The sequence below is a fragment of the Marmota flaviventris genome, chromosome 5 (genome assembly GCF_047511675.1).
Source record: "Marmota flaviventris isolate mMarFla1 chromosome 5, mMarFla1.hap1, whole genome shotgun sequence".
In the NCBI taxonomy this organism is placed as follows: domain Eukaryota; kingdom Metazoa; phylum Chordata; class Mammalia; order Rodentia; family Sciuridae; genus Marmota; species Marmota flaviventris.
The window spans coordinates 53746609-53768968 of NC_092502.1; the positions used below are offsets into that span (position 1 = coordinate 53746609).

The 22360-nt window shown below is 32.4% G+C and overlaps 1 protein-coding gene across 10 annotated transcripts in view; it reads left to right on the plus strand.

The window, feature by feature from the left end:
* Csnk1g3 (casein kinase 1 gamma 3) overlaps positions 1–22360 on the plus strand; it is a 108766-nt gene that overhangs the window by 33043 nt on the left and 53363 nt on the right. For all 10 annotated transcript variants that reach the window (XM_027949304.3, XM_071612214.1, XM_071612213.1 and 7 more), the window contains exons 3-6: positions 1124–1164; positions 5381–5450; positions 19191–19339; positions 21050–21284. In XM_027949304.3, coding sequence (XP_027805105.1) covers positions 1124–1164; positions 5381–5450; positions 19191–19339; positions 21050–21284 — 495 coding nt within the window. The remainder of the gene's footprint in view (positions 1–1123; positions 1165–5380; positions 5451–19190; positions 19340–21049; positions 21285–22360) is intronic.

The window sequence follows — 22360 nt, forward strand, 5'->3', positions numbered from 1 at the left end:
TATAGATCTTTTTCTGTATATTGATATATTAATAAGATTAAATATGAGTCCCAATAAGATTATATCACATAATAATGAAGGTTTTAAAATGAGATGATGGATAGGAAAGGAATTTTATATTTCTGTTTTTATATAGAAGTGATACTTTAAAAAATTTATTTAGCATGCATTGATTATTGATTACTCTCTAAATTGTTTACAGGGCTGGGTGCAAGTGACACATGCCTGTAATCCCAGCAACTCGGGAGGATGAGGCAGGAGGATTGAGAGTTCAAAGCCAGCCTCAGCAATTTAGTCCATAAACAACTTACCGAGACCCTGTCTCAGAATGAAAAATAAAAAGAGCAGGGGATATGGCTCAGTAGTAATGTGCCCCTAGCTTCAACCCCCAGTGCAAAAACAAAAAAACAAAAAACAAAACAAAAAATTATCTACAATATTACAACAAAATCAGAATCTTTCTATTTTTGTAAGTAGGATAACATGTTTATTAGTATCACTTTCTACTCAATATGTGATATGCTAAATATATTATTGAGTTGATTAATTAAAATATTTTCTTGTTGAGGTGTTTTTGCTTAATAGTTAAGGCTTTTTACTTCATTTAAATGTATTATTTTCTCCAGAATTGTGAGAAAACAAATTTCTATTCTTTATATAAAAAAACACATAATGTATTATTTCCCTTTTCCTTCCCAGAGTACAATTTATATATCTTTAAAAATTTTGTTAACAATAGAATTTTATCCAGTCATGATGAAGAATGAAATTTTTTAATTTGCAGTAAAATGGACAGAACTTGAAAATATAATGTTAAGAGAAATAAGCCAAACTCAGAAAGTCAAGAATTGTAAGTTTTCTCTCATATGTGAAAACTAAAAAGGAAAAAGGAATTGAAGGTGGGTGGAGGAATCTCAGTAGAGGAAAAGGGACCAGGGAGAGGGAGGAGGGGAGGGAAAGAAGAAATACTGGGGAGTGATATTGGCCAAATTATATAGTTATATTGTGTGTAGGTATGAATATGTAACAACAAATCCCACCATTATGTTCAGGCATAGTACACCAATAAAAATATAGAAAAAATTGTTAGCAGAAACTGATATTTTTTTCTTTCTTTTTCAAGGGAAAAATTTATATACGAATGAATATGTGGCAATTAAGCTGGTAAGTTCATATATCTTGCTTTTCCTTAATTATTTCCTTGTTTATGTTTTAATTATGTTTCATTTTCATATGATTTATAATTTGGGTGTTTATTTGAAAGGGAAAAATAATATGCATAGTCTGCTTTTTTCATTACTAAAATCCTAACATCATCATGACCTTCAAGTACATGATTGATCTGTGTAGAATGTTAGTGTTTCTCTGTGCTTCACAAACTAAGTCCTTTTACTTTGGCAACTTTACCAAATAAATTTTGGCTCTATTTTTTTTTCTTTTAGTTATAGATGAACCCAGTACCTTTATTTTATTTTATTTTATTTTTTGTGGTGCTAAGGATTGAACTCAGTGCCTCACGCATGCTAGGCAAGTGCTCTACTACTGAGCCACAACCCCAGCCCAATTTTCACCCAATTTTTAATTTAAGGTAGCATTTTTAATTAGATAAAAATTAGAAAAGAAGATTTCTCTTCCTGATTCAAGCATTTGGACAAAACAAATATGTCCTTAAGTATTCAGAATTACATTCTTTGAAAACATATTTTCAAGTAAGCTTCTGAAATTTTTTCTATTGACATTTTATAAATCAGGTAAAGCTGGCTATTGTTTGACTTTTAGGGATTCAGAAATTCTTGATGTGGGTGTAGGATAGCAGGGAAAACTGGCTCCCCTGGGACTAGTCTAGGTTGGTTTGTTGTTTTTGAGGCAGGACCTCATGACATTGCCCAGGCTGTCCTTGCATCCATGATTCATCTAGTATCTCCAAGTATCTGAGATGACAGGAATGCACCACCTTATGTGACTTAATGGGACGGTTCTGAAGTCCTGAATGTGCTACTATAATAGTTAGAGGATGGATCTCTTTGGAAGAATTGGGACCTAGGAATTATTTTTATAAGCCATACTTTGCTCTTCTATCTGACTTGCCACTCACGTTTCCCTGAGGCTTAGCATGGCTTGGTTTTTTGGTCTGCTTGCCTTTACCGATCTTGTCTCTGCTGATATAATTTGTATTATTAGGGTGATATGAAACTAATATATAAAGGAGAGACTTTTTGAGGAAGAGGCAAGTAGGAGGAATTAGAATAACTTTTGAGATGAAGTAGAAAACTCCTATTTAATGTGTCTTTGTGAGTATAGACCAAGTTTCACTGTAAGAAATACTGTTTATTTTCACTTGAAAATAAAGATGTATAGTAGACTATGGCACCATAAGGAGAGATTGGCTGGTTGATATTTGGCATTTGTTTTGATAAGTTCACTTTGGTTTCAAGTTTATTCTTTGGCATTATGATAGAAAATCTTATTTTAGTTAGTTAATTAATTAATTAAATTTTGTGTTACTGGGAATTGAATTCAGCAATCCAGCACTCTACCACTGAGTTATACACCCTAGCACCTATCACATAAAATCTGATTAGGTCATTATACCAAGATTGTTTCTGTTTCTAGAGTTGGATTTACATTCTCACAGTTAATTTCTCAGAAATGAAAATATTCAGCAGGGTTTATTTCTAATTTATAATGACATATTTTATTATTATGGGTGCAAAATGCCTAAATTAGTATAAATAATGTTTCCTTCCTGTAGGCTGATCTACATAGAAAACTAAATTAAAACTTAAAGTTTCTTCATGAGCATGAAATCAGTACACATAAGAGGAGTTACTATATGTGACTCATAGTGAGGAGGCCCAGGATACAGGAGCTGGACAGTAACTGAATGGACACTACTGATTTTTCTTTCTTTGGAATTCTTCCTTTCCATGTTCAAGGCCAATGTTCTTGAGTCTAGACATTTTATGGTTTTGGGTTTAAGGGGGTAGAGTGTAAGTATAGAGGTATGGCCTGTATTCTGTGTTACTGATGCAGCATCCTGTAGTGAGCAGCTGCATTCAAGAAAATATGTCCTGTATGTCAATGATTTTAATCAGCTAGACCAAGGCAGCTAAACCATGTGTCAAAGCAGGAGCCACTGCTCTAGGCTACTTTCCTTGTCTATTTCAGTCATCAAGTAGTGACCTTAGATCATTTATTTTTTAGATTTGGTGCTTGTTTGTTTTCTTCATACCTCTCATGCCTTAGTAACCATTTGTTCTGTCATTTTTAAGTCTTCTTACACATACATACAAGCATTGCTTTTTAGTTTATTTTGTGGCATATCACTATCCCTTTAATTATGTTTTTTCCTTTAAAAAATTTTGTCATTTTTTAAAGCACAGCAATCAGCTTTATATATAATAATTTCTCAGAATACTTGGTGGTAACTGGGAATATGTTTAGAATCTATGTCTTTAGTATTTTGAGGTTGAAGTATGGTATTTAGTCATGCTTTCCTCAAGTTCATCCAAAAAATATACTGGGAGGACAGAAAAATCTTTACATAAATTGTTTAGACCATAGTTTGGTATTTCTATGTACTTTTTTAAAAAAATATATAATGGTATCCTAGTTCATGCCGATAGTTTGTTTTCAAATAATTTTTCAATTTGACCTTGTCCATCACCCTCATAGATTTTGCACACATATATAACAACTGGTTGTGCATGAATAATGAAAATGTCACCCCGTGGTAAAAGGACTTTTGCTATGTGATGGTGTAATAAAATTTTATTGCTAGTTAAGTACTGGAATCTAGTTGATCAAGTCAGTTATGTGTCTTTATTTTTTACCTAGGGCATATTGTATGTAATTTCACTTATGATTGCATAAATTGGCATCTTTTTAAAATTTGTTCTTTTTACATACACATGACAGTAGAGTGTATTTTTGACATATTATACATACATAGAGTATGACTTATTCTAACTAGGATTCCGTTCTTGTGGTTGTACATGATGTGCAGTTTCACTGGTGGTGTTGTCATATATGAATATAGGAAAATTATGTTCAATTCATTCTACTGTCTTTCCTATTCCCATTCCCCCTATCTTCCCTTCCTTCCCCTTTGTCTAATCCAGTGAACTTCTACCTTTCCCATATTGTTATTGTGTGTTGGCATCCACCTATCAAAGAGAACATTTGGCCTTTGATTTTTGAGATTGGCTTGTTTCATTTAGCATGATAGTCTCCAGATCTATTCATAAATGGGCATCTTGTACATCTTAAGATTACATACTTTTAGATTGTTATTTGAAGAATTACAGATAATAAAGTACTATGTAGAAGGCACTGTTTTAAGCATATTGTATGTATCTGTTACCTTGTTATACTTTCCTATTGGTTCTTGCCTAAATTTCCTGTATAATTATGATAGTTTTCTTTTTCTTACAGATATTTTCACATTTAATGTTGTATATAGTATTCAGAAGTTTAGTTACTTCTGTTATGTTGCTTCTGTCTGTGAGCATATGTGTATAGGGATAATCTTAAAAAAAAACATTGATTAAAAAGTCTGATTTATAAAACATTGATTTTTTTAACAGTTTATTATTTACACGTATAAAATGGGATATTATACAGTATAAAGCATAAACTGTATAATATCATTTAGATGAAATCCAACAATAGGCAAAACTAACCCAAGGGTGATAAAAATAAAATAGTCTCTTTGGAAAAGATCATTTACATATTCTGTAGATCATTTGTTATGTTGATTATAGGAGAATATGTAATTAACAAAACTAATGGATCTATCACTTAAAAACTCTGTTTTATTATATGTAAGTATAAAAAAATTTTTTGAAAAGATGTTACTGTCAACATTTTTCATATTACCATCTTTGCTCTTTCTTACCTCTTTTGGGGGGAAGGGGATGTTGGGATTTGAACCCAGGGCCTCATTCATTTATGTTAAGCACATGCTCTACCACTGAGGTACACTCTCAACTCCTCATGCTTTTCATTGTCTTCATGTTAACTTAGAACCTTTACATCAGATATACACAGTTCAGAGCTGAATTTCTGGGAATGGGAGAAATAGTGTAAGGGCCAACATTTCCTTAGTCATGAATGTTCAGTGTATATTTTTTCCAGGGTCAAATAGTTGAACATAATAGAAATCCCTAGTGTTTGATCTAATAGCTACATACCATTTATATATTTATGGATGACATCAGTTAATTTTACTTTGAACATGGTGTTGATTTTTATACAGATATAATTTTAGTGAAAAATGCCTAGTAGAATATAAGAGTTGACACCAAAATTTATAACATTTGGAATTGGGGCCTAATGATCTCTTAACTTAAATGTCTTTGTTCATTTGTTTTTTGATTAGGAGCCCATGAAATCCAGAGCACCACAGCTACATTTGGAATACAGATTCTACAAGCAGTTAGGATCTGGAGGTAAAGTCTTACATTAATTAAAAAATTTGAAATAAAATAGAATTGCATGATAGTCATTCTTGAGATTCAAGGAATAGTATTTTAAATTTGATTTAGTCATTTTTAGAGGGGCCAGGGTTGTGGCTTAGTGGTAGAGCGCTTGCCTAGCTGCATGAAGGTACTGGGTTTGATCCCCGGCACCACATAAAAAAAAAAAAAAATAATAATAATAATAAAAACAAATAAAATAAAGGTATTGTGTCCATCTACAACTAAAAAAAAAAAATTAAAAAAAGAGACATTTCTTGCAGGCTGTGCTTACCAGACATTGTCTTATTATAGTCTGAAAGGCCCTTATTTATTTTAAATATGAAAATTGGGAGCTTTTAGTTGGTGTTAGCACAGATTGAGAATATTATAAAAAAATTGAGAATATAAAATACATATAGCTTCCATATTCTTAGCCTTTTGAGCAATATTATAGCTATTGAAGTTTATTGTGGTCTTGTAATAGACTGAAAAATGGTACCATTAAAGATAGTCATATGATAATCCCTGGAACCTGTAAATGTTACTATATAGCAAAGAGTTTGTAGACATGATTTTTTTATAACTTTTTTTTCTTTTGAGAGAGAGAGAGAGAGAATTTTTTTAATATTTATTTTTTAGTTTTCGACGGACACAACATCTTTGTTTGTATGTGGTGCTGAGGATCGAACCTGGGCCGCACGCATGCCAGGCGAGCGCGCTACCGCTTGAGCCACATCCCCAGCCCGACATGATTAAATTAAGGAATTTGAGATGGAAAGATTATTTTGGATTATCTGGGCAAGTCCTAAGTGCAATCACAAACAACATCCTTGTAAGAGAAAGGCAGAGAGTTATTTTATATACACAGAAAAGTAGAGGGCAGTGTGACCATGGGGGAAAGATGGACTGATACTTCCATAAACCAGGGAATGCTTGTAGCTATGAAGTCTTTCTTGGAAGAGGCATTTAGGATTATCTCCTGGAGCCTATAAAGAGAGCGTGGACTTGCCAGCCCCTTGAGACTGATTTCAGACTTCTGCTATCTAGATTTTCAAAGAATACATTTCTGTTGTTTTAAGCCATCAGTCTTTTATTAATTGTCACAGTAACTGAGAAACTAACAGAAGTGTATTTTTATATAAACTTTGGATTCAAGTGAAAATAAATATTGTGTGTCATTGGAAAAAATTAATGGAAACATTTTGTACTGTACCTTATATTTCTTCTGTTAAAGCTTTTCACAGCTCTAGTTTTGTGTACTCTTATTCTTTTAATCATAATAAATTTACTTGTACAGTTTTTTTTAATAATGTAGGTAGTGTGTTTTGTTTCCCCAGATTTAATAAAATGGAATTTTTATGTATTATTATTTTTATCATGTATTCTTTTGTAAGCTTGTTTACATTATTATTATTTTTATTATTATCATGGATTCTTTTGTAAGCTTCGTAGAGCTATTTCTTCATATATTATAGAGATTTGTGGGTTGTTTTTATAAGAGTAAAACTTTACAAATGAGTCATTGCAGGGACAAGTTTAAAATTTTGTGTTAAAGCATCTAATGCTATAAACAACAACAACAACAACTACTACTACTACTTTTCTTCCTCCTCCCCCCCCCCCCCCCCCAGTTCTTGTGGTACTGGGGATTAAATTCAGGGCCAAGCACTTGCTAGGCAAGTACTGTATCACTGAGCATCCCCTACCCGACAATAGGCTTTGTATAATGCATTTTTAAGTCTGATACAAACAGGCCTTATTTGCTTTCCATATTGCTATGACAGAACACCTGAGGTAATTAATTTATAGGGAGGAAAGATTTATTTTGGTTCATGGTTTCAGTCTATGGTCAGTTGACCCTGATGTTTTGGGTCTGTGCCAGTAGTTATATATCATGGCAGGAGTACATCCGTGGAGGAATTCTATTCTGCTTGTGGCAGCTTGGATTCAGAGAGAGGGAGGAAGGGGCCAGGTCCTAAATCTCCTTCAAGGGCACATCTCTACTGACTTAACTTTCTTCTACTAGGCCCTATGGTAGAGGTTTTACCATCTTTCAGTAGTGCCACAGGCTAGCAACTAAACCTTTAATAGATGGGCTTTTGGAAGACACTGTACATCCACATGGTAGCAGGACCTCGGTTACCAGAATTAACACTGACAAATGAGTTTTAAGTTACAGCGATTAAACTAATTGTATGTAAATCCATACATGTTAGTTAGGACTGTCAGGTAAGAAGTTAAGTAGAAAAGAAGAAAACAACACAAATTTATGACATATATGCTGAAAATTCCAGGAAATAACCTACAATATGCGAGATTGCTTTATCCAGGGTTTCAAACACTGTCATCAATATCTTGACTATTAATGATTTACTGTTCTTTGTATGTATAAGCTCCACTGTCTGGTTGCCTCTGCTTAAAGATGGCAAAGGTAGCCATCATAGACTAGGCTTAGCAATTATAAAAACATCCTTTTTTTCTAAAAATTCTCCAGCAAAAGTGCTAGGACTAAATTTTACTGTTTTATATTGAGTCCCATTCTTCCTTTGTTTGAGTCACTATGAATTTGCTTGCCCAAAGGTTATGTGCACATCCCAGGAACTACCTGGACCTTAGGAACTGAGATTGGGAACAATGGTTGTCTATTGGGAAATTGAGGTGCTGTTAGAAGGCAGATTGGGTACTATGAAGATAAAAACACATAGTTCTATCTAGTAAAGTAGTAGAACTTTTATTTAGAAAATGGTTTAATTTGATAAGAATAAATAAGTCAATTTGGAATTTAGTTGTATTGAGTAATAAAAGTATACTTTTAGTATCTTAATATTCACCCATTTTAACTTTAAATTAAACATACATTTATATATCTTTTTGCAGTCACATACCATAGGACTACTGTGTAGCACAGGTGCAGGTACCACCCTTTGGGTAGCTTTTATACTTAAGGAGGTTTCCTGCTGCCATGGTATTATTTCTATAGATTGAAATGTGAATTGTATTGCCAGAAGATGTATATAATAGTGGCTGTGAAACTATGATAAATGTGATATTTTCGAATATTTCATGAGTTACATGAATTTTGACTATTTTTTTTTTTGATTTATATCAGTTGTGAAGTTAAAAAAAAAAAAACAAAAAATACCTTTAAGTACCTATGTGAACCTTATAGAAAAACAAGAGTGCTTAATTGGGAGAACTGGTGACCAAAACAATTTTATTTTGGAATTGATAGCTGGAATGATTATATTTTCAGATTGTTCTTAATCATATATGAGCCTTTTCAAGCAATCTCAACCTATAAATCATGCAGTATAATATTTTATTTTGATAACTTGCTTGTTAGCATTTTCTTTAAAAATATATTAAAGTTATACTTAATTAATATGCAGAATATATAAATAATTCCTAAAACTTAACAACAAAAATAGAACCAATTCAATTAAAAAATGGGTAAGGAACTTTAACTCAGCATCACTAATAAATAAAGGAAATGCAACTCAGAATCTTATTGAGATGCCACTTCACCCACTTCAGTATAGCAACTAAACAAACAAAACTAAAACCAGAAAACAGCAGGTATTAGTGTGGATGTGGAGAAATTGGAATTCTTGTACATTAATGGTGGGAATTATAAAATGGTGCAGCCACCATGGAAAATTGGTGGTTCCTCAGTAAATTAAACAGAATACCATTTGATTTAGAAATTCCACTTCTGGATACATATGTAAAAGAATTGAAAGCAGGGACTGCAACAGATAATTGTACACCCATGTTCATAGCAGTATTGCAGTAGCCAAAAGCTGTAAGCAAGTCAGATATCTGTTGATAGAAAAATGTGGTGCATAATTTCTGTCGAATATTATTCATTAAAAAGGAAAGGAATTTTTGAGACATGTTACAATATAGATGCACCTTAAGGATGTTGTGCTGAGTTGCAGAGGCCGGTCAGAAAAAGCCATATACTCTATGATTCCACTTTCTTGAGGTACCTAAGTAGACAGATGCATACAGACAGAAATTATAAGGGTAGAGCTTATGGGAGAATAAAAATGGAAATTATTGTTTAAAGGGTATTTTAGTTTAAGATGATGAAAAATTTCTGGAGATTGATAATGGTGATAGTTATACAACAATGTGAATGTACTTAGTGCCACTGAACTGTACATTTAAAATGATTAGAATGATAAACTTATGTTATGGATTTTTGCCATAATAAAGAATAAATTAAAAGGAAAGATTTATTTAGAATTATTTAGTGAGGTATCTGTGAAAAAGTAAACAATTTGTCTGGTTCTGTCTGAGTTTTAGTCCTCCTGTAAGTTAGTGTGTCTAATTTTCCTTTCACCTAGCATCCCTGGAAACATCCCTCTTTTTTTTTTTTTAATTTACTGAATCTGTTATATATGATCAAAAGTTTGTTTTCAGTGTGCATATGAAGGAGTGACTTACATTACTTAGCTTTAGCTAAGGATGAGAATATTGTTTTATCCCATTGTCACTTTCTGTGATAGCAAATTTAATGTACTAAATAATCTTGTTTTCTCACATCTACTTAGCATTCCCTAAGTAAAATGAAATTCTAGATTTGGGAATCATCAGTACCGAGATGGTTTTGAAAGCAAAGGGAATGTACAAGATCTCCTTGGGAGAGTACAGGGATGGATAAGAGTAAAGGATTGAGGACGAAGCTGTGGGGTCCATTGTGTTGGGTAGGAATGATTTGACTGTTAGTGACAAAAATTGTGATACAAGTAGCTTAAACAAATAAAGGATATTACATAAAAAAATAAATAAGGAGTTGTGGGGCAGGCAATCGTAGGATTGGCATAACTGCTCAGCCTCCTATCCTTTGTGTGTAACTTTCTTCTTACAATCCAGGATCTTTTGTAATAAGAGCGAGGGAAGAGAGGATCAAATGAACATCTGTATAAAGACAAGTTCCAATTCTTTGTCTCCTTTATGCACGAATGTCTCTACTGGAATCAGAAGTTCAGTGTACCTAGAATTGAACTCTTCTTTTCACCTTCCAGTGATTTTCCTCTCTTCCAATAGACCTGTTTGGTCTTCTGGATTACCAAATTTTATGAGTTGCACACCCATTCAAGCTGAAATGTTAGTCTCTTCAGTGATTTTGGCCTGTTGGGATAGTCAAAATGTTCTGTCAGTTCTGTCTCAGAATCCCTCTTGATTTCATTCTCTTCTTTTTGTCCCCATTGTCACTTTCATTTGAATTGACTTCCTTTTGTACATCTAACCTTCTTCTTCCTTACACCTCTTCATAGGAGTTCATCATTTAGCATAGAGACCAAATTTCTTCCTCTTTCTACTATCTACTTTTTAGTTGCATTCAATTTATTATTATTTGAATAATATTATTTCACATGTCTATATTCTCCTTTCTGGAATATCTTTCTTTCCCAGTGAATTCCTTCCTTCCTTTAACCCTGAGCTAAATGTCACTCAGTTTGAAGTGCATTTGCTGACATCTGTTTGTTGCTCTTCAGAAAAGGGGCTTTTACTTTGATCAGATATTATTTTAAATGTACTTTTATTTTTCTTTTATTATATGTTACTATTTGTTTATGTTGAGGACAGTGATAATGATATGTTCACCTTTTCCTTCTTGGAACTGAACAAAATGAATACCAATTGTAGGTCCTTGGTAAATAGTTGTAATGATAAATTGTTAAATGAGGAAAATAGATGTCTTTTTTTCATTATATGTGAATTTGTGATATATAATCTCCAGATTTCCTATAGCCTTGTCACATCTGTGATCATATGTTTAAAACTTGGTATCTTAACCTTAGTGTGAAATTGCAATATTATTAAATTTGAGTTTGTTTTACTTTTCGATAAGTAATACCATTTCAAGTTTTTATTTATTTTAACTGATTTTTTTGTATTATTCTATAATTAGGTACATTTAATTCTTGATTTTAGTGAACTAGAGATAGAAGAAAATTAATGCTAATATTTAAATTAATGGAAATGGTAAACCAAGGTAATATGCAGAAGGTTTTATAATAAAACTTTATAAAAAGTTTATTAAAGTTTATATAGACTTTTCTGGACTGTACAATTCAGCCATCTAAAGAATTCATTTTCCAGAGAAAGACTTTGTTACAAATTTTTATTTGCTTAAAATGCATTTGAATTATTGATGTTACATGAAAATGCATGGAAATATTTTAAGATTTTATGGGAAAGTTTGTTATGAAGATCTGTGAGTCTGAGTAATGCTTCTTTATATTAACTTATTTCTTTGACATCAGAAAGTTGAAGTAGGCTATGTGGCAGAAACTTGTCAATTAATTCCTTTTTAAAAATATTTATTCTTAATTTTTAGGTGAACACAATATTTTTATTTTACATTTATGTGGTGCTGAGGATCGAACTTAGTGCTTCCTGCATGCTAGGCAAGCACTCTACCACTAAGCCACAACCCCAGCCCTAATTAATTCCTTTTTATCATAGGAAGTAAAATAACTTTTTCTGTTATAGTTACTTCTTATCTGAAAAAGTAAAGATTCTTAGCAAATCTCTGACTATAGAAATGATATTAAAAATATTCCTCAAGATCATGCAGACAAGGCTGGGTGTGGTGGTACACACATGTAATCCCAGGGGCTCGGGAGGCTGAGGCAGGAGGATTGTGAGTTCAGAGCCAGCCTTGGCAACTTAGTGAGGCCCTAAGCGACTCTGTGAGACCCTCTCTCTAAATAAAATACAAAAAAAGGGCTGGGGATGTGGTTTAGTGGTTAAGCACCTGGTTTTAATCCCTGGTACCCCACCCCTTCCCCCAAAAGGATCATGCAAACATTAAATCATAATTTCTTAAGTTAGTAGCCTGACTTTTTGAGGGGTTCTTGAACTGTATAGTTCAAAACAGTGATTAAATGATAGCAGCAGTGGCTGTTTTTAAAATTGTAACTTTATAGTATTGCCTTCTCGGAGCTGTTAGAAAAACCTCTCTTCCTTTTTTACACAAGCTCCACTCCCCCTTGATTTGTGTCTTGCTAAAAATGTGAGGATTTTTGTGTATCTTACATGTTTTACTTTGATTCCGTCCCTACATGTTTTGGACGCCTCTAGTTAATTTTTTTTCTAAGACTCTTTACTTCTTTCTGTTAACTCCATAATTGTTTTAATCAGCTTTTTCATTGCTGTGACTGAAAACCAGACCAGCACAACTATAGTGGGGAGGAAAAGTTTATTTAGGGACTCAGTTTCAGAGGTCTTAGTTCATAGACAGCTGGCTCCAATTTTTAGGGCTTGAGGGGAAGCAGAACATCATGGCAGAAGAATGTGGCAGAAGGAAGCAGCTCACATGATGATCAGAAGGCAGAGAGAGGTACTCCACTGGCCAGATACAAAATATATACCTCAAAGCCACGCCCCAATGCCCCAGATCCTCCAGCCACACCCCACCTGTCTTCAGCTACCACTCAATTAATTCCATCAGGTGATCAATTCACTGATTGAATTAATGTTGTCATAACCTGATCATTTCTTCTTTGAACCTTCTTGCATTGTCAAGATAATGATAAATCAAGATAATAATAATAATGTATGGAAATTTTATCAAATTACTTACTTTTGAGAAGGATTGTGGGTAATAGTTCAAGCCTTATAAACATTTTGAGTAATACCTAAAATTCATTTTGTTCAGCATTGCATGATCAAATTTCTCAGACCACTTTATAAAAATTTTGTTCTCTCTCTATATCTTATAAGATTCTGTGTGATAAAACAAAAGAAATATTGTAAAAAGCATGAAAGTAAGTGATTTATTGGAATAATGCCTATTGTATTTTAGTATTACTAAAAATCATGAAGAATACTATAGGTTGGGTTAGTCATTATATAAATGTACTCAACCTAGATAACCAATATTTATGTACCAAATTCTTAAGAGTTCCTTTGTCTTAGTTGTCACATTTTGAAAATGGGTAATATTTCTAATTCTTTGTTGGGGTCTCTGGGAATTTCTGTAAGTTTTGTTGCTAAAATTGACGAATTTATAGGTAAATATGCATGTTTATTGTTACTATGGTATTAGCATCATAGTAAAGAATATGAAGTTTTTCTATCAAAGTTGTAGTTTACAGAGAATGTATACATTTAAAGAATGCCATGCATTGTCAATAAGAAAGAAGTTTGGTTTATATGATATAGTCATTAAGACTATAATGTGTGTTGTATGGTAGGTGTTATATTTTTCAGTAATTTACCAAGAAGAATCTTAAAAAAATAAACCATGCTTTTTAACAGGGTATCTAAATTGTAATGAGGGACTTAACTTTTCTTAAATACTGAAATATTTAAAAAATTTTAATACAATATTAAAAAGATAGAATGTATAAAACCATGAAAAATATGGTAATTTCATATTTATTTTTGCATTAAATGTACTTTTGCATGTTGCAAGAAAAAAAGGCTTATAACATTGTGCATTGGAGTTGTATAAGAATAATAGTCATTTTTTCCATAATTATTTAGTCCCCAAAAGATAATAAACTAAATTCTTTTTAATTTTTGGAGTATTACACTTTTACTTGTTTGTAAGTGGTGTTATTTTTTATCTTTGAATTTTAGAATAATTTCTAAATGTATAAATAGAAGTTTCACAGAAATGATGTTGCTTATTTCTCCAGTAAGGAGACTTGATTTCTTTTATTTGGGGTAATTGGTAAAATTTTATAGCTACGTATAGGTATTGTATTATTTTAACAAAAGGATTCTTGCCAAGTCTATAACTCACTGTACCTATTTGTTCATATCTGCACTTACAGCTAGGACAACAGTTCTCAAAAATTTGGGTCTCAGGATTTTTAAATTTTATCTTATTATTTATTTATTTATCTTGAGGATTTAACCCAGGGGTACTTTACCATTGAGCTGCATCCCTAGTTCTTTTCATTTCTTTGAAGACAGGGTCTCACTGTTACTGAAAGCCTCACTAAATTGCTGAGGCTTGATGAGTTTATACACACACACTTACACACACACACTTACACACATAACATTAAAATCTTATTTAAAAAGTAATACCTGATTGTATTTTGAATAACACATTTAATCAGTAGTATTATAAGATGTAAATAGCAGCAGTTTGTTCTTCACAGTTATCTCTGAAGACAGTTAAAATTGTATTCCACAGGATGGGTTTGGCATAATTCATTTATATAATTAGTCTAGCATTGGTGGATATTTAGGTAATTGCCAGTTCTTTTTTTCAACTCCAAGGAACAATACAGCTTGAAAATCATTGTGTGCATACTTTTGCTTACTTTGAAAAGCAAAGGATAATTTCCCTTCAAACCTAATTCATATTCTCACCAACACTTCAACCCATGATGTTTCAACCTTGATTAATAAGTCTTTAAATTATGTATACTGTTCGGTACTATACCAAAACTTGAAAATAGGAGTTTCTTACAAGTGAGTTATAATGTAGAGTGAGAAGCCTTATCAAAAAAATTTTTCTACTTATATTAAAATCCATTGTACTTCAGACCACTTATCCATGCATGTAACTTATGTGCATTGTCTTTTGGAAGATACTGGTTCACTGAGTTATGCATATATTTCAAATATTGATGTTTTATTACTCAAATCAAAATAGTTAATATCATTACAGTTTCATCAGAACAAGTTTGTAAGTTGGGAAGCTGTCAAAGCTACCTTGGTAGATAAAAATTTTGCACAATTCTAATTATTGCTTGAAAGCTTGAATATTATTAGCTATTGTTGGTAACAAATAATTTTGTTGACATCTTCCTTGAAGTAATAGGGTCTCTTTGTCCATCCTCTCTTATTTTTTTCTTTTAGGTCCTGGAGAGTGAAACCAGGGCTTTGCATTTATTAGGCAAGTGTTCTACCTCTAAGCTACATCCCCAACCCTCTTTGTTCATTCTCAAGCATACTTTTTATTTGTTTTATGCACTTGTCAGGGGACACAGGATACACAGCAGGATAGTGTAAAGATCTTGATTGGCTTTATTTTTGATTCCAGAGTCCTGCAATACTTTCCTTAAAACAGAATAAAGTGTTCTGAAGAGCTGAGCAGAAGAGTTGGGTTTTATAGAAGAGAAGGGCTGAAAAAAAGCAGAAACAAAGGACAAAAAGTAGATTGGTCATTTCGAAGTTATTTATTTATTTATTTTTGGTAGGGCTTTGGGGACAGAAAGACAGAACAATAGACATAACTGGTTAACACCAGATTACTGAGCCAGGTGCAGTGGCATACACCTGTAATCCTAGCTACTCTGCAGGTTGGAAGCTGTGGAAGGAGGATCGTGAATTTTATGCCAAACATGGACCATTTGGGGAGACCCTGTCTCAAAATAAAATTTTAAAAAGGTCTGGGGATATTGCTTAGTGGTAGAGTGCTTGCCTGTTAACATGCCAAACCCTGTGTTCAATCCCTAGAGCAAAACAAAAACCCTGAGGTTACTTTATGCTGCTGCTTTTTTGTAAGGATTAAAGCAGAGGGAACTTCATTATCATTATCATGATGATTGAAACTAGCCTTTGAGACATTTGGTTGTTCTCTCTCATTTTTCCTGGTTTCTTAAAAGTTCAGATAAATAGCTTGATTTCCTTTAGTGATGTTGAACTTTAGCACAGGTGACTCCATTTTGACTTTTAGTAAATTCATTTGGGGTCTGTTGCAGGAGTCTGACCTCCAAATAGTGGCCCCCTGTACTTTTTATTTAAAGCACCATTGAATTAAAATAGTGAGATCTCTAAGTGGTTTTCCATTTTTTTTTTTTTTTTTGGAATCTTTAAAAACATTTGAAAAAAATTCAGTCATTTAATAAACTAAAAGTCTATAGTTACCTTATTCAGAGATCATTTCTCAATCACTTTTTTAGGAAATAAGTGGTGACTCAGAAGGAATTAGAGGAGTCCTATGACAGTCCTTTCATGAAAGAACTTCAAAACCTGTTAGTTTTAAATTCTACATATAATTGAAGCAAGCTTTGATAATCTTGTTTCCTTGTACCTGCAGATCAGAAGCAACAAACTAAAGAGTGGAAATGAGTTATTAGAGGTTGTTAAATTGACAGCATAAAAACTGATAACTTCCAGTGGCATGGAGGGGGAGAAAAAGCATTGTGGAAAGAATTTTAAAGGCTTGATAGCTAAGAGCTGTTGAAAAGTTCTAGTAGTTGAGTGCCGTTTATAAGTTTTAATTATGAGTTTCAGCTCTTAATGTATATACATAGTAAAAATAAGCTATCAGAATTGGAATAAACTTTAGTGAGCCTCTCACTATTTCTGAAACTTTTCTGTGCATTTTCACACTTGAGGGGTGGATTTGACACATATGATGAGACTGGGTATTGTAGGAGTGGCTTATACTAAGATTGTGGTTCCAGGTGCTAAGGGAAAATGGGACAAAGTATGGGATTTGTGTGTGTGCATGTGTATGTGTATGTGTGTAAATGTGTTTGTGTGTTTGCAGAGGTATTGACAAATACACATGGGAACATATCAGTGTTTCAGTTTCTGAAGAGGGGATTATGTGTATAGCTTGAACTTGTTTCCTCTATCCCTGCTGTGCAATATTGTCTCTCTTTCTAGCCCCCAGATGTTGTGCTGCCTAACTCATGTTCGCACTGAAATATACTAGTCTTATCCAGACTACCACTACAGGCCAACTTGAGAGGCTGAGTGGCACACAACTGAGTTGGAGAACATCAGGCTAGACTAAGAACCTAGTTGTCTTGGTTTCTATTTTGGTGTGTTCTATTCTGGTGCTGCAATAATTTATATTCAAAATGATAGGGTCATCAACAAGAATTTATCCATGTTTCCCAAATTTCTTATTAAAAAGAAAGGGAAGTTTTAGAAATTATATTTTAGAAAGATTTTTCTCCCTTTTAAAGTTACTGGAAAAAAATTATTTGAAATTTTTTCAGACATTTGTGGTAGAGGAACTTCATTTTTCTTGTGATAAATAAGTAGATAAATGAATTGTTAAGGTAAATTGATTACTTGCTATATGTTAGATTATTGGAAATCTGCTCTTAAAATACAGGTGAATTCTGGGCATTTAGGCTTTATGTTTGGAGTGTGTGTTATTTTGTATGGCTGCACAATGAATTATTACTAACTCAGTATCTTAAAACAAGGGACTTTTTTATATCACAATTTTCATGGGTCAGGAGTCCAGGCATGGCCTAGCTGGATTGTCAGTTTAAGGTGAGAGCGTGGCCTATGATCTGATATGGAACTCAGTTCTAAGCCTATTAGTTTGATTTTTTTTAACCCAAAATATTTTTATTGCTATATTAGCAGTGGATTTTTTTTTTTTGTATATATTTCTAAGGGCCACAAAAACTAGATTGAAGGAAGAAATCAAATTGAAGTCCTAGATTAAAATGTTTGGTTTAAAGAATTTTCTATAACAAATTTTATGTTTAGGTTTGAAAAGTTATGTAACCTTTCATGAAAATATCATGAAGGATTTTTCTGCACTATACTAAATGTTTTCCTTAAGAAAAAAAAATTAAAATATTTAAAGTATATTAGATTAAGATTACAAGACATCTTAGATATCTCTATATCGTAGATCTTTTGAACATGCATCTTTTTACAGAATTAATCATATACAAAAATGTTTATTTCATTATGGACCATAAAGAAATGAGTTGGTGACAACTATCCTTTGCACAACATTATCAATTCACTTCAGCCACAAGCATGTCCTTGATATGTGTGTAAAAGAAATAGGTTCATTTACCCCTCATCAAAACTTATACAGATTTACTTAGAAGTAAAGACGAAGGTGTAGAAATGTGAAATATGTTGTGTAATTTTTCTTTCAAACAACATTCTAAGAAGCTTGATGGTTTTTGCTAGAATTTGGCTTCTCATTGCTATAGGATCAAGGCCCTCAGTTGCTAGAGGCTTTCCCCTGGCATATGACTCTTTCCACAACAATATGGTTTGCTTTTTTAAGGCCAACCGGAGTGGTTTACTTTCTTAAGGCCATCAGGAGAGCCTCTCTTTGCTCCTTTTAATATCTATGATTCTAGAGCTTTTTAAAGGATTAACCTGATTAGGCCAGACTTATCAAGATACTCTGCCTTTTGATTGACGAATGTCAACTGATAGGGACATTAATTTTATTCGTGTTGTGTATGTGTGTGCGTGTGTGTGTGTGTGATTGTGTGTGTCTATGTATATAAATAAGCAAACTTAACCTAGCTAGAATATTAGAGTGAAATCCTAGAAATCATGCCACATTCAAAGGAAGAGTACTTGTACACCAGATGTTGGGAATCTGGTGGGTCATTTTAGCAGTCTGTCTGTCACAGGGTTATTAAAGACAGTAGTGACTCCCTTGTTCAATAAAAATGGATTTTTTCCTATGTTCTGAGCATTCTCTAGGCCATGGAAATATAAAGCTAAGAAAGCCTAATGTATGAGATGGTGGAGAGACAGACAATAAAGTATTATTTATAATGTCATTCAGTAATGCAATAAGTATTATTTATAATGTCATTCAATAATTTTCAATGTGAACACTGAAAGAGAAGGTATAGGAAGGGTGTAGAAGTTCAGTCAGGAAAAGTTTACTGAATATCTGGAAAAAGTAAAGATACTGCTGTAGTTCTTGAAAGTATAAAATTAAAAAAATTGTTTATTGATTTCCTAGGAAGAAAGGCTTAATAGTTAAGATAATGAAATTATTAAATGACTTTTCTTTTCCTGTAGATGGTATACCTCAAGTTTACTATTTTGGCCCTTGTGGTAAATACAATGCTATGGTGCTGGAACTGCTGGGACCTAGTTTGGAAGACTTGTTTGACTTGTGTGACAGAACTTTTTCTCTTAAAACAGTTCTCATGATAGCTATACAACTGGTAAGTAAAGCAGGGTGTTTTGGAGTTGTTTGAAAATTTATGTGTTTTGTTAGTTACAAATTTTAAATGAAAATTTAAATTAAAGTTTTGTGACATTATTTTGAGAGCATTTGATTCACCTAACACAAATGTTTCTACTTTCATATGGCCTTTCTAGAATGGCTATAATTGTCAAGTGCATTTATTTGTATGAAAATTGGTATCTTTAAGAACAGAATGCTTACTTTGTTAGTTGTTTCTGGTACTCTTTCTTGTTTAAGGTGAATACTGAAATAGTACCCTCAGAAACATGGATTTTTGGTAATAAATTTTAATGAATTAATAAGAAATAAATTATTGAGTGTCTTACTGATTATTTAAATTTCAGGGAATGTATGGGAAAACAATTCAGAGGATGATATTGAGACAGTTTTGAAATAAATGCCAATATTAGTATGCTGTAATAGTCTTAAAATTGTTTTTTGTTTGACTTATTAGTTCTACTTCTACAAATTTATCATATGGAAGTGTTCAGATGTATTTAAAGTTTGATGTGCAAAGATTGGTACTAAAAAATGGGAACAACACAAATGTGCAAAATTAACAAGATAAGTTGGGTAAATTGTTAATAGCCATAAATAATATGCAGTTAAAGCATGTACTAAAAGAATGTTTATGACCTGGAATATGCTCATATGTATTGTTAATGAAAAGCTTGGATCTTGGAATATTATATCTTATACAATCCAAAGTAATAAACAAACTAGAATGGGCTGTATGACTGTATATTTGCATTGCATTGTTAACCATGATCCTTATTAAATGAAAGATTTTTAAATTTTCTTATTTGTAGTGTTTTATTTTGTGATAGTTTGTATATTAAATATTATTTGAGGGTCTATAAAACAGTTAATATAAATGTAATATATTATTAGATTTGGATTCCAAAATTTTCTAGTTTCAAGATTTTATTTTTCAGTGTTTAATACCTAGGAAAATAAAAACGTTATATAAATGTTATATAAAAGAAATACTGAATGTTGCTTGACTTTATTGTTGTTTTTAATTGAACAATTTAAACACTTGCATTTCTTCAGTATAATTATAAAAGTTGCTTGATTATTATAGCCAGATGCAGTGGCTCATGCCTATAATTCCAGATGCTTGGGAGGTTGAGGTGGGAGGATTGAAAGTTCAGGGTCAGCCTGGGAAAATTTAGAAGACCCTGTCTCAAAAAATAAAAATGGCTGGGAGAGTAGCTCAGTGGGAGAGTGACCCTGGGTGTGTTCTTCAGTACCAGGAAAAAAACAAAAGTTGCCCTTTTATTGAACTGAGGAAGAATAGTGCAGCCTTAGGGGTATGTCTGTTAATACTTCTGAGTTCAAGTTTTTTTTTTTTTTTTTAAATCAGTAAAGCTTTTTGATTTTATGAGACAGTATCCTCTGTTAATGTTGATTGAGTAAAACTTGCTGATATGAAAAGAATTCATAAAATTTGAACACTTTCATTCATCAGTGACCATAATAGTAAGGGCAAACATTTAAAATCATAATTGGTTATATATATGTACATTTGAGTAATTATAGACATATCTTGCTTTTAAAGTGTTGAAATAATTTATTTTTTGTTGTTTTCATTGTGATTATTCTCTCTTGCCTCTATCTCTATCGTTTTTTCTTATGTTAATCAAAACCTAAAATAAAATTCCTCTTCTTTATTTCTTTAACCCAGATTTCTCGCATGGAATATGTTCATTCAAAGAACTTGATATACAGAGATGTAAAACCTGAGAACTTCTTAATAGGACGACCAGGAAACAAAACCCAGCAAGTTATTCATATAATAGATTTTGGTTTGGCAAAGGAATACATTGATCCAGAGACAAAGAAACATATACCCTACAGAGAACACAAGAGCCTTACAGGAACAGCTAGATATATGAGCATAAACACACATTTAGGAAAAGGTATGTGTACCTTTAGTAAGTATGGATGTTTGATTCAGCAGCTATGCTCACAATATATTTATGTTTGTTATTATGGTTTCTTTCTTTGCTATTTACCATAGTTTGTATTGTGATTTTCACTTATCATGTACAATTATGATTATTTCACTTATCATGTACAAATATGATTATTCTATTAAAGAATATGAGTAAATGCCTACTTTTAATTGAATTTGTTGCATATGAAATTTTTTATTAAGACTGTAGCTTTTCTATATGGCTAGCCAGGGTAGCAGCAAGCATATCCTCTAGAGGGGGCAGAACTGGCTTCTAATGCTGGCTTAACAATATCCTAATTATATGACTTCTGCTAAGTTCTTAAACTTTTTAAGGGAATTTCTTATTTGTAAGAAGAGTAAAAATTATTACTAACATTTCACTGTTTTTGTAGTTTTTCTTTTTCCTGGTGTAGTATCTAATATCATAATTAAATAATTTGTTATATCACCAGTCTTTTCAGCTGGAGAATTCCTTGGACTTTCTTCAAGTTATTTTTGAGGAACGCAGGCTATTTTAGAATGTTCTCAATTTGGGTCTGTTTTTCTCTATAATTAGGTTTTGGTATGCACTTTTATTACAAATACAGAAGTGATGTGCTCTCAGTGTATCAGGTTGGGGCTCAGGATCTAATCATAATGCAACTAGTTCTAAGTAGCTTTGATCACTTCCTTAGGGTGGTATCTGATGAGTTTATCCACTAAAAGCTTCTTATTTTCACTTTGTAATTAAACACTATTTTCAAATAAATCTTTGAGATTATGTAAATATGTTCTTTATCAAACTTTAAAAAATATTTTTAATTGTAGATGGACACATACCTTTATTTATTTATCTTTTTATGTGGTGCTGAGGATCAAACCCAGTGCCTCCCCCATGCTAGGGAGTGCTCTATCACTGAGCCATAACCCCAGTCCCAAACTTCTACCCACACTTAGTATGTATTGTTAATTTTCTGTCATTCCTTGCATATTTAATAGTTGACATTTGAATATAAGTACAAACTTTTCCTTTTCCCTCATTTATTGATTTATATCTGT